Raw genomic sequence first — 13,902 nt, forward strand, 5'->3', positions numbered from 1 at the left:
CTAAATTCTTCTCCCTTTATAGTTCAATCCTGTCATCAAAAACTATCTGAGTTCTTGACAACCAAGTAAGCGATGAGCCTTCAAGGGTGATTTTGTTATTCAGTGACAACACCAAAACTCCAGATTCTGCTTTTTGCCTTTTGTTGTTACCACATCTTTATTTTGTGTTTGGTCTGTTCTAGATGGAAAAACAAGTCTCCTATAAATGAATTCAGCATTGCCTTTTACCACAGAGGAATTCAAATGTCACAATTGTGTGTGTGTGTGTGTGTGTGTGTGTGTGTGTGTGTGTGTGACAGAGAGAGAGAGAGAGAGAGCGAGCGAGCGAGAACTTACAAGGTGTTAGTTACCCTGAAGCCCATCCCACTAACTGATAGGGTGCTTCCCCAGGTCACCATAAAGCTGGAGTCAGTTGCAAGGGGTCCTATATGGTCTTATTACAAATTAAAAGAAAAAAATGTTCTTAAAACTTAGAATTGGAAAAGTGACCTTCCCAAAGAGGCATGATTTTTTTTTTTAAGTTTTAATATTTTTTTCAATACTTACCGGTACTAGTGGACTGCTGAGGGTCTTGAGAGGATGGAGAGCTTGTCTCCAGGGCAGCTGAAGCTGTCTCTTGATCAGTAACTAGGAAAGGGGAAAAACAAAATTCTGCAACTACAGAGAGCAATTTTACCCACATTGTGCTCAGTACAATAGGTTGGAGAATGTATTTGGCTGCTATTTAGTAAGCACTGAGGCTCTGCAGCAGCCTCAGAATTATGTGTTCTGCAGCTCTTGCTCTGGTGTTTGAATCTGTGTCCCGCTGATTGTCCATCTGCTAAGCTGCCTGGCTTACAAGTGCAGCAGGCTGGACCTCCGTGGAGTGGTGCATTCGGCAGTGGTGGGCGAAGACTGTTCGCCGCCTTTATCTGTATCCGTCTACCTATCAATCCCTCTGTCTGTCTATCTATCCAATCACACGTCTACCTGCTTATTTATTGGGTGGCTTTGGAGTCAGACTGGGTTGAATTCCAGTGCTGCTCCTTGCCTGCTGCTGAGTGAGTTTGGACAAGATTCCTAATCTCTCAGATGCTCAGTTTTCTCTTACCTGTAAAATGGAGATACTAACACATTTACCTCTTGGAGTTTTTTGGTGAGAATAAGTGATTTCATTTGTATAACATGTTTAGCACAACACCTGGCTATTTATTAAGCACAGTGCTTACTAAATGCTATTGTATGATATAAAACAATGTTTAGGAATGTTTCCAGAGGTTCAGCTTAGCATAGATTTGACCAGTCAATGAACAGGCCTGTAACCACGGAGCTTATAAAAATGGTGCCTATGAATTTACAAATATTTATACTGATATGTAATATCTTTATGGAATCTACAAGTGTTTCTCAGCCCTTTTATTTAATCAAAGAACTTTCTGTGGTTTTGAAAATTATTTTCTTAATCAAACATTAAAATTTTTTGAAAACTATAAAAATGCCTGAATCACATGCCAAGGGCTCTGAGAAAAGAAGAACCACTTAGGAAACACTAGAGAAATAGTAATATAGATGATAAGTAAGCTCTGTGGCCACAAGGAAGCCAGAGAAAACTGAAGAAAGAGTAGAGCTGCTGGCAATGAAAAGAAGGAAAACTTGAAGGCAAGTCAAATAGAAGCGCTGGAAGCAAATTATAAGACGAGCATAATATGGCAACTACTGGGGATGCGTAGAATAAAATTTGTCAATCATGACTAAGATTTAGAATAATGTATACTATGTGAATTCAGATAACCATATAGTTATGTACAAAACAGGTTATATATATTATATGCACTATATATACTATACACATTGTATATATTGTGTCTATGCCATAGTGTATATATACAGCTGTGCATATATGTACAATAGTCTGTGTATGTGTATGCATACACATATATATATACATATATATATATATATATACACACACACATACACACACACTGGAGTTTGTATTTACTTTGATGTATCCTCTATTTAGCAAAACTGCTAAATAGATTCATTTAGACTGAATGTTATTTTGATTAAGTGGATACTGGTACATGATGATTTATCTCCCTAGTTGGTTAGAATGTTATAGACCTCTGCTATCCAATATGGTATCCACTAGCTATACTGATTATTTAAATTTAAATTAATAACAAGTAATATTAAAAATTTACTTCCTCGGTTGCACTAGCCACATTTCAAGTTAGAGTTTTGGAAAACCTGTATCCACCACTGTGACCTTGACAGGTTCCAAATATTTAGGCTTCTGATGAGATTAGTGATGATATTAATGAATGTGGTTTTGTTACTGAAATGTGCCAACATTTGAAAGATTTGTATCAATCAGTGAATCAATATTCTCCAAATGACCAAGGCATAATGTTACCAAATAGTGCCTGGATCATTTAAAGAGCAAATTTGTTCGATGGATTTTAATGTAACAGGAGTATGAAAAGTTCATTGACGTGGTTCTGGAGTCCACAGAGCAGCTAACCTTTAAGAAACTACCTCTTGTCGAGTTTTAGTGTAGTGTTGAAGAAGAGTATCCACAATTATCTGAAAAGGCTATTCAAATACTCTTCCCTTTTCCAACTTTGTGTGAGGCTTAATATTTTTATATAGTTTAAGCAAAACAACATATTGCAAGAGCTTGAATGCAGAAGTTATGAGAACCTATTTCTATTAAACCAGATAGTAAAAAGATTTTTAAAATGTAAAACAATGCCATTTTTCTATTTTTTGGCATTGCAAAATATAGTGTTTTTCCATAAAAATATGCCATTTCTCTTTATTTGAAGTAGGTTAATTATCTTAAAAATAAATAAGTAAACATTGTTCCTACCAGGCAGAGTGTGGAGATGAGAGGGTCAGAATCCTTATTGTAAATATGTTCCTGGGCATCCTCAGCTAGCAAACTTTTACTGATCGGATTTCTAGCATCTGTTGGTCAATGTAGGAGGCTAGTCAAAGAGAAGAATTCATAGACAGTTGGAAGCACCAACAGGTGATCCTGGTGTTGTTCTGTGAACACTTACTGGGGATCTGGCAGTGGTGCTAAATAATCGACAATCAGATCATAAATAAAAGTCAAGTTTTAGCCTGTTATTATTATTAGAAACATTTTATGGCTATGATTTTTAGTCCTATAGAACTATGGCCATCAAGGAGGAGAAACTGTGATTTCCCCTTCAGCAGTAACTTTTGTAGATGGCTTGAACAATTGCTGACAAGTAAAAATATATATTTTTGATATTGTTGGTTCTTTTATTTAAAATCCGAAAGTCTTTCAGAAGCATTTAGATAAATAAAGCCTCATTTTCTCTTTGGCGACCCTCCCACATTCCCCACGTGTTCCCTTCCACCGACGGGGGTGGAGGCTGGGGACCGGAATGAATGACAAAGAGGAAGGAGGGACTTCCCTGGCGGTCCAGTGGTTAAGACTTCACCTTCCAATGCAGGGGGTGCAGGTTCAATCCCTGGTCCGGGAGCTAAGATCCCACATGCCTCACAGCCAAAAAACCAAAACATAAAACAGAAGCAATATTGTAACAAATTCAATGAAGACTAAAAATGGTCCGCATTAAAAAAAAAAAAAGTCTTTAAAAAAAAAAAAAGCAAAGAGGAAGGAGTATTTGCGTCAGGTTACAGTACAGCCCGGTCTGTGGGCCCTTGAGTCTTGTAAACCCAGCTTCCTCAAGACCTGCTTTTGGTTTGATGAGAAAGTGAACGGCGGCGAGCTCGGGGTAGTGAGCAGGAAGCTGTTGGCCACAGCGCCAGCGCCCACAGGGCAGCGTGACAGTTTTCCCACAGAGAGGTTCTCGTTAACAAGTGCTTCTCCTCATTGGTTAGTTCATTTGATAAAGAGCTTTTTCAACAAATGCACTGTCACCCAACAGCTTCCTCCTTCACTAGTGTGAGTGGATTCTTATCCTCCAGGAATCTCTTTTCTCACTGAGAAGAACTTTTATAAAGTAATGAAGGTCAGACTCTTATTAATGATAGATGTGTGATTCATGCTTCTTTTCTTTTTTTAAAGATTTTTTTGATGTGGACCATTTTTAAAGTCTTTACTGAATTTGCTTCTGTTTTATGTTTTGGTTTTTTGGCCGCGAGGCATGTGGGATTTCAGCTCCCCGACCAGGGGTCAAGCCCGTATCCCCTGCATTGGAAGGCGAAGTTTTAACCACGGGACCGCCAGGGAAGTTCCCATGCTGCTTCTTATAGGATACTTCTTGGCTCAAAAAGTTTTATATAGTTTTGAAATTACTTCTTAAACTTTTGGTGAAGGAATCAGAGAAGAGAGATTCTGAAAATGGAGGCAACTCCTCTTCACATTTAATGTTTGATTTTTTTTTCTTTTAGTTTTCATTATTTTTATTTTTTGGTGTTCTGCTCAGAATATTAACATGGGTAAACTAAAATCTCCAAAACGGTTGTAACAAAATAAATCTAAAGCATGATCATGACTTAATGTGACTACATGAGTGTTATATTAACATAAAATGATACTGACAAGTTTAGATTTATTTCAGTTAATATTGTCTCCTTTTGGGTTAAGTACAGAGAGGTAGTATGCTTCACATGATCTCTCCAAACACATGACTGCAATAAAACTATTTAAGGTCAAGTTATGCCAGCTGTCATGATCAAAAAGCGACCATGACACTGTTTGCATATGGCACTCCGCTAGGCTTTCTGCACAACGGGGGTTCCTCTCAGTGTTGGAACAGTTGCAGCCCTGTTGGCTAGCGGGAGACATTTCAATCATTAAAGGAATTTGCTATTAAAGAAAGCCTTGTTGACCGTGAGCTCACTCTGAAGGACTCTTCCTAATCCATTTAATTTTGTTTGATAGTGTAATATTAAGGTAAATTTAAAATAATTAAAGACAGTCATTGGTGGTTCTTACCCAAATCTTCAAACCGGAAAGGTGCTACCAGTTTTCTTCCTTGCAGACCTTTATGTCGGATAATGCAGCTCGCTGTTGAGTTTTGGCCATATGTGTGAACTCTGAGTGTGCTGGTGCTATTACACTTCTTCCCATCAGTTTCATATTCATGGTGGGTTTCACCTGTGGAGCAATTTAAAGAGGCGTGTGAGATTGTGGCTGTTTAATGCTGTTGGACGTGTTTGGGTCTCTGAGAGACCAATGGCCTTGACATCTTGGCAAACCTGTTAGACTTCTAACCTCACTCTAACTTCCCCCAGCTGCCTGGGACATGCTTGGCCCTAGTCCCAAAGAGAAGCAGATGAACAAGAGGGGATAAGTCTCTATAAACCCTGCACGACTGGGAAAAAAAAAAATCCAAAGCTTATCATGTTTACACAGGAAAGATAGCCTAATGTTGTGAAACACAAAGGCCCAAGACCTTACTCAAGTTGAATGAATAAGGCAAATTAAAGGAGAGGTCCAGAATTGGCACTGGACTGAATCTATGGTTACATAAAATCAGATGGAATGTCTGTTGAAATGTAAACAAACTAGAAATAGTTCCCAAGCACCACAGTTGGTTTTCCTGCTTCAGTCAAAAGGCTCAAAGCTTAGATTCTTTGTTACCAAAATATTTTTGTCTGTCGTGGGCAGTATGACATAGTACTCCATGGTATAAGCAAATTCATATATATTCCAATTACATGTATTATGTTAAATGTATATATTTAAAATAAATTTATTTATTTATTTTTGGCTGCGTTGGGTCTTCGTTGCTGCGTGCAGGCTTTCTCTAGTTGCGGCGAGCGGGGGCTACTCTTGGTTATGGTGCGTGGGCTTCTCATTGCGGTGGCTTTTCTTGTTGCAGAGCACGGGCTCTAGGGCATGCGGGCTTCAGCAGTTGTGGCACGCAGGCTCAGCAGTTGTGGCTCGCAGGTTCAGCAGTTGTGGCTCGCAGGTTCAGCAGTTGTGGCTCGCGGGCTGTAGAGCGCAGGCTCAGTGGTTGTGGCACATGGGCTTAGTTGCTCCGTGGCACGTGGGATCTTCCCGGGCCAGGGCTCGAACCCATGTCCCCAGCTTTGGCAGGTGGATATTCTTAACCACTGCGCCACCAGGGAAGTCCCTGTTAAACGTTTTTTTAATTTTATGCCTGCTACAAAGTTTATGCTCAGAGGTAATAGCTATATTGTACCTTTTATTTTATGAAATGTTATGAAGCCATAATAAATATTCCATTTTAGTTTTCTACCTTGTTTTAAACAAAAACATGTAACCATGTAACCATGGCATGGTATTGATTGGTTAGTAAGGATAATTTGTCTTCAAACAACTGATGAAATACTGAATGGTGTTTTCTGGCCCCTTCTGCCACCAGAGGGTGCCAGAACATTGAAAAATTCCTTAGGCATATAAATAGGAAGGAAAACAAAGGAGGAAAGAGAACCATTTCTTCACTTACCTTGGAGCTCCATGTCATCCCCTAAGAGCCAGGTTATCCGTGGAGGGGGCTTACTTCTCACAGTGGAGCATTGCAGTATGACATGTTCTTCTCCATTTTGCATTCTAACGGAAACTTCCAAGGTTGGCATGACAGGAGTTGCTAGAAGAAAATTGATTTTTCTTTGCTTAATTAGCTGGTCTATATATATCAGCAAAGCACAGAGCCTAATAATCTGCAGGGATCCTTGTAGGGGGTGGTCTAAATAATAGGCGTATTATTTTACTTGACCTGTCTCAGAATATAGTTCAAGGGCTTTTAGGTACTTCTAAAGCTACTCTGGCTGTAATCAGAATGTTTGTCGCCCAGTGTGTGATTAGTCTCTAGAAATTCCCAGGCAGACTTTGTTAACAACAGTAATTATTAAATGTTATATATGAATGTATTTGGCTGGTAGAACACTAAGTGAGGAATGGAGGCTTGAATTCTAGTCCTGTCTCTGTCACCAACTATTGTAAGCACTTGGGTAAATCCCACAACTTCTTGGTATATCAGTTTCCTTGTCTGTGACATGAAGGAGCTGGTTTATGAGTTGGCTGTTTCAGGTCTAAACTTTCATGAGTCTAGGACTCACCTCAACGTAACTTACCTCTGTCCCCTCCTAACATCAAAGATGCATTTCTCTTATAAAGGGCCCACCGGCCCTTTTTCTTTCTACTTCTGTCTTGGAAATCCTTTTCATTTAGGCTTACTTCTTCCTCTTCCCTATTCTACCTCACACTGTGGTCCAGAACTGCACTCTTTCATGTTTATTTACTCATCCATCTGCCATTGAGTCATTATGAGGTCAGTTCCAAGTATGCACTAGATGCCTTAGATGCTGGCAATGCAAATAAGGAAAAGATAAGGCCCTCCAAGGAGCTACAGTCTGGTGATAGACTCAGCCCCTAAACTGTTAATTGAAAGACCAAGTGTTAAGTGCAATGATAGCGGTAGGCATGGGGTGTTATGAGAGCTCAGCAGGGCACACAGTCAGTCTGAGCCAGAGTGGTATTTGGGGTGGCCAGTAAGGTGGGGAGAAGGTGGTCCCTAAGCTGAGTCACATTGGTTCTCAAAACCCCTAGGGAGCCACTCCTTCCTAGAGACTTAGTCAGCATGCCTTTACTTTATGGCATGTACCACACTCTAATAATTCAAGAAGAGAAGTCTAAGAAATTCTTTGTCTGATATGTGGATTTATGTTATTTAGAGAGCAATAAAAAGCAATGTTTTTAATTGATCTGTTCTGCCACGAAAAGCAAAAAGGTAAAGATAGTAAGACTTACACTGAACACAGCTGACCATCTGCAGAACTGAGCAAGTTCCAACCGATCGATCGGGAGCTGTCCCTGCCTATCCGTGCCTCCCAACCCCACACCCACCCACCTGCCCGCAACAGAAGAGAGGAACTTGTTTTGTAGAGGATGTGAGCTGATTGTCCAGTGCAGTTACATCTGAATTCATGCCATCTTAGGATGTGCTGTTAGAAGTTTCTGCTTGATGTCCGTATGTGTTTTGCGCCTTCCTAAACTAGTGTGCAAACTCCTTGTGGGCAGATTGTGCCTAATTCATCTTTGATTCTCTGCAGCCTAGCACAGCGCCTGACACAGAGTCGCGGCTCATCCAGTACTAGTTTTCTTTCCTTTTAGTTCCCTGCAGAGAAAATTTAGTTGATGCCAAAGACAAATTTCACAAATTCACATTTTAGTCTGGGGCTTGCCACCCAAAATGCTGTTTTCCTTTCAACAAAAGATGGCAAAGGTACCCAGGAAATGCCTTGCTCTAGGCAACATGTTTTAACTAAAATATTAAGTTTTAAAATGGTGTATAACATTCCTAAGTATATTGTTCCCAGGCTGGGTTTACTGGCATTCGGGCACCTACCTAACACGATCACTTTCACTTCCTTTGTTCTCACGGAGGTGCCGTAATGCAGACACTTGTACACGCCTTCATCTTGCTGTGTTACATTCAGCACCCTGATGGTGAGCTGATTGGAGGAGTAATGAAGAAGCTGGTATTTGGAATTTTTTAAAGCTGTACAAGAGGGGAAAAGAGCTATTATGAGGAGAGATATCAGATGAATGCAGACTCTCAATGGATTGATTATTCACAGAAATAGCTTTTGATTTTCACACTTTAAAGGAACAAATGTCCCATCTTCAACTGAGCTGCTTTCCAAATTCTGGTGTTACCAGCTGGAGGGCTTGAATAGTTCGAAGTTAGTTTAGGAAATGAAATATTTTGATTCTAGGATCTGTGAAATAAGCAATTTGCTTTATTTATGCTTGTAGGAAATTAAGAGCCCTATGCTGGCAAAGGGTTCAGGTTGCAGGAGGATGTTAAATAATTTTTTTTTTACATTATGAAAAATGCCCCATTAGGATTTACGTCTTTGAAATCTGATTCATTTGTGATTGTCTTGTCACAGTGTATGTGAAGAATGGAAAATAAATGCACTGATATTCATTGCTCCAGCTAGGTGCTTGTTATTTTTAATTTTTAAAAGTTCATTATTATTTGAAGTTTCCCAAAGATGATGACTTAGTCCTTCCAAATGTTTAAGGAATGGCCAAAAACAAACAAACAAACCCCAACGTAAAATCCCCCATAGCTCCAGAAAGTTCTAGCCAATAGCAAGTGTTCCTTTTGATTCTATCTTGACCTGGGATTTCCATCTCAGGTCAAAGGTCGCTTAGCAAATCAGAGGCTCCTTAAATGAATGGTTTTATTTGATTCTTTTTTTCTAATGTTAAGATTTATAATGTGAACAAGCCTAAAATAGTTAAATTGTGAATGGCTGACCAAGGAAGGTTGTTTCTCATCTGGAATAATTGTTGTGTGTCCTGGGACACTGATGTTACCTGAGGTGGAATTCAGGTGTTCTCAATCTCAGCACTACGGACATTTGAGTCCATAATTCTTTGTTGGGAGGGGAGACTACACTGTGCATTATGAGATGTTTAGCGGCATCCCTACTCACTAGAGTCCGGATCCCCTTGCCTCTCCCCAGTTATAACAACCTAAGCTATCTCCAGACATTGCCAAATGTCCCCCGGAGGGCAAAAAGTACCCTTGGTCGAGAACCATCAAGCTAGATCAAGGCATCCTGTTGCAGAAATTTGAGAACGTCCATCTTCTCCCAGTTTACCCAAAACAAAGCAACAGAAAGCATTATTTAACAGAATTCTCTCTACGTAAATTTTCCTCTCAGAACTTTTAACAATTAATATCTACTTAGTCTATCGGAATCTAGTTGATTTAGCTTAAAATAATATAGTTATTTTACATTGAACCTGTCAATATTTAATAACATTTTCAAAGCACATCAAATTCTTTTAGAGGCTCTGCTTTTATAAAGCAGAATGAAATTTGCTGTGTTGGAGACTTTTCCAAACATTTGACAGTTAGGAGTATTAAATGGAGATATAAAATGGTCTCATAAAGGGGAGGGTTTCATAAAATCCTGCCCAAAGAGATGAACTAAATAGACGTTTAAAAATCCTTTCCCACAAGAAAAAAAAAAATGTAACATGAGGTGACAGATCGTAGCTAAACTTATTGTGGCATCATTTTCCAATGTATACATATATCAAATTATTATGTTGTACACATTAAACTAATACAATGTTGTATGTCGATTATATCTTAATAAAATTGGGGAAAAAAAGAGTCCTCTTTCATCTCAGGCAACTAGGACTCAATGTGTATTTCTGAGAGAGGAAGATTGCCCTCCTTTTCAAAGTAATATGTCCTGTCAATTCCTATCGCCTAGTGATCTAAAGGTTCTGTTAAGACCAACAAGAGAAGGGGAGCCATCTGGAAGAGGCTTTGAGATGCGGCTTTGGATTGCTCAGGTGGAAAACAAAGCAGCTGGCTCCAGATGTGGGGTGATGTGTTGGCTGCCTGAGGACCAAAGGCCCCCAGTCTGTCAGTTTGCTACCCGTCTGTCATCGTGCTGTTGGTGGTTTTCATGGTCACTGAGAGTCAAAAAGTGACATGGGGGTGAGGTGGAATGATGGAAACGTACTTTGTCATTTGAGCCCCCTTTACCAACCGTTTTGGTGGGGTTTCCATTTCAGACTTCCTGTCAAAAAAAGCATCCGCGTGTGAAATAACAGGCTGCTGGGTGCTATTTACATGCCACAGTGGGTGGAACCAAGCCCACCGTTTGGGTGACTCATGCGTGCTTTCTGTCCCACCAACCTGTCTGTCTGGAAAATCCCTCAGGTTGAGGTCTGGCGGTGATTTACTTTTCCTTCACTTACCGGGATGCTCACTGAAGAAAATGGTGAAGCCCGATGGGGCCAGCCACTGCAGGGAGGTGGTCTCCGCCTGAGAAATGACACACTTTAGAGTGAGTGTCTGGCCTTCCTCCACGGTGACGGTTTCCGTGTGGTTGGTCCGAAAGGCCTCTGCAGAGGAAGAGAATTGGGGACAGTCACGCTGGCACGGGCCACACCACTCCCGAGCTGAGGCAGGGGTTTAGACTCAACGCAACCTCATTCATCATTTGGTCATTTACTACACATTTCTTAGAGAAACAAAACTTAAGTCAACATCAAAAAATGCGAGGAAGGGAGGGAACGCAGTGTGCAGGGGCAGTAAAGATGTCTCTCGAAAGAGGTCTGAATGAAGGGGTGGGTTTTGATGGGAAGAAAGTTGAATGTCTATTAGGCATTTGCCCTGACATATGCCGGGAATTTGTCTTCCATGTTACCAATATTTAACGTAACTTTCAAACTAACCCTCTAGAGGAAGAATTATTTTGCTCACTTGACGATGAGGGAGTAGAGGCTCAAGGTCATAGAGGTCCTGGGGCTGGCATCTGTGCCCACGTGTGCAGGCTTGCAAGCCCATGCTCACGTAACTAGGTCAGACTACCTAAGTGATGAGATCCCGGAAAACTCAGCCTTTCTGGACTCTGTTTATAAAACAGGCGACTTGTGTCTTCAAGTACAAATTGGGGGTCTTGGATTCTAAGAAAGAATGTTACTTCCCATCGGGCTCTTGGGAATTACGGAGCTGCCCATCACGGTGAGTAGGTACGCCCCACCCGCAGAAGAGCTTCTCCACCGGAGGGAAGATGTTCTCAGATCTCTTCCGATTTAATATTCCACAGCAGCGCTTTCCCCAGGCAAACGTGAGAGTCTAATTTCCCCAAATCACAAACCCCAGAGAATGAGAAACAATTGGTTCTAAGCAGCTACAAAGTTATCTTCCCAAAAAAGAAACTGATAGAAAAATAAATTGGCTTTACCGCCGATTTGGCACATTTATTGCCATTTGTTATTTCTTCAAGTTTTAAATTAAAAAAATTTTTTTTTCCTGAGGATGAGACAATTCTTATCAGTGAAAGTACCAAACACGTCCATAAACAGAAGAATACCGTGGGGTTATAAAATATGAACAGCAAATGCAATGAGTTTTACTGCATCATCTTAAACCTTAAAAAAAAAAGAAATAAAAAAAGAGAAGCAAGAAGGGAGTTTATTTCCTTGTGATAAATTTCAAATATTAGGAAAAGCGCTTTGGAGAGCTCTGGGAATTAATTGGTGCAGACTTTTTAGTTTGTTCCATTCCTACGTCATTAATTTCAACCTAGCCTCCGGCAATAAGAACCCAGAATTACTGTATTGTATTCATATTGACTTTCATGGGAAAACAGTTTGTTTGAGTCCTAATGGAAAAACACTCATATCATCAGCCAATACTATGATGAACAACAAGGAATCAATAAAGAGAGATTATTTTCAAAAAAGCATTGAGTCATAGGCCAGAATTCTGCTTAGGCAGGTCATTTGGAAATATTCTCATCTATAAAATCAACCTATAATCGAGTAATAAGGCTAATATTAGTAGAGATGCTTTGAAATGACAATGAAATTTCTTCCAAGGTTAAGCAACTTTTGAACCAAGAATTTAAATCTAGACCTAACTTGCATTGCTTCGTTCCATTATGATTCCTGCTTTACTTTCTAGTTCTCGTGCATTATCTTGTTTCCCACAAACAGATTGAAGTTTCAAGAGGGCAATAACTATGTTTTCTATTTCTCTAAAATTCATTCCTTACAGAAACTATCACACTGTGAGCTTGGAAAGTAATGGTTTAATGCCAGCTTTCATGATGACACTCTAATGCAGGCACTGGATAGATATCTATGCTCTCCTATTGTTAATAAGAATACTGAGAGGCAGGAGGGAAGTTACTACATAAATAAATGATAGAATAAAACCTTGTGTTAAGCAACATCTCCTGATGTCATCCTTTGGGCCAGAAATGGACACTTAGAACTTTTGCCAATGTTCTTACCTTTGGTAAAATGATTGTCTAGACAGGAAGCCCACATTCGGGGAGAAGGGAGTGGCGAGATTTGTCTGCTGCCTGTTTATGAATAAATGTTTCCCATTTTAAAGGTGTATATCATCATTGTCTTTTTCTTGGGATGCATGCTTATGAATTAAATAATGTCATTTGATTCTCACAGTGTCTTAAAAATTGTACTAAAAGGTAGTATGGCTTTTTAGCATATGCTAAAGAATTTTATCCCCCAAGATGAGTGTTTGCTCTTGCTTTTGAGAATTCAGGATCAGCTGCTGACCACAAGAATGGGTGCCTGAGTTCCAGATGGAAAGGGCTGTGTTTGAGGCATAGAATACTAGTCGTTTCCTCTACTCTTGGCTCCTAGCCTTGCTTTTGGCTTTATAAGCCGACTTATCTTGCAGTGCTGTCATGTAGACCCCGTGTTTGATTCAGAGACAGGAAATCATTGTAAAGGAAGACTAACCCAGTGAGAAGTCACTGAGCCACACTGCTTCAGCGGTAGTGCTTAAAAATATTGTCTAATGTGTCTAAGTCACGTCAAAGGGTAGAAGAGGAGCACAGTGGGTACCTAAGTTTTGATGGCACGTCTTCTAAGAAAAAAGTTGCCCATGATCCTCTTGTTGCCATTGAAAACTACAGTGGAATTCGTCTTTAAAATCTTTTTTCACCCAAGTTTAGAGTCAAACTTTCACCTTCTTTGTCAGAGGGATGGGGTGAGGGGTATCTTCTTTGCTCACCACTTCCTCCCCTACAGGTTCTAAAGACATGTATATCCTTATTCACCCTTAGGCTTTCTAGTGTAGACCCTGAGTGCCCTGTGCCTACTTGCTAGTTCTCCCTGTCTGGGCTTCAGACTTCTCACACACAAACGAGCCTGACGTGACTCCCAAATGCTGGACATACAGAGCTTGACAATGAATCGCTGTGATGTCTCTCCTGGAAGGTCACCACTCACTGCTGGTACGTCATGTTTACTGAGTGGATTATTGACTGCTGGGCTTGGGCGTTATCTCCATGACTGGGTTTATCCATCCATGCACAGCCATGTGTTACGAGGCCGCTAGTTAAGTCTGGAGCTATAGATTGTGACTGTGTGACTGGTTTATACATGGAAAGGGATCCTGTGACCTTCACCATCATCTCCAACCCCCACCGCGTGAA

General features: G+C 40.3%; 1 protein-coding gene across 1 annotated transcript in view; it reads right to left on the reverse strand.

Annotated features, from left to right (window-relative positions):
• CRTAM (cytotoxic and regulatory T cell molecule) overlaps window positions 1–13,902 on the reverse strand; it is a 37,115-nt gene that overhangs the window by 13,544 nt on the left and 9,669 nt on the right. The window contains exons 2-6 of the mRNA XM_082410918.1: window positions 10,685–10,831; window positions 8,301–8,453; window positions 6,399–6,539; window positions 4,919–5,080; window positions 547–627 (exon numbers count right to left, since the gene is read on the reverse strand). Of these exons, the coding sequence (XP_082267044.1) occupies window positions 547–627; window positions 4,919–5,080; window positions 6,399–6,539; window positions 8,301–8,453; window positions 10,685–10,831 (684 nt within the window). The remainder of the gene's footprint in view (window positions 1–546; window positions 628–4,918; window positions 5,081–6,398; window positions 6,540–8,300; window positions 8,454–10,684; window positions 10,832–13,902) is intronic.

The sequence above is a fragment of the Balaenoptera physalus genome (genome assembly GCF_965194825.1).
Source record: "Balaenoptera physalus genome assembly, chromosome: 10".
In the NCBI taxonomy this organism is placed as follows: domain Eukaryota; kingdom Metazoa; phylum Chordata; class Mammalia; order Artiodactyla; family Balaenopteridae; genus Balaenoptera; species Balaenoptera physalus.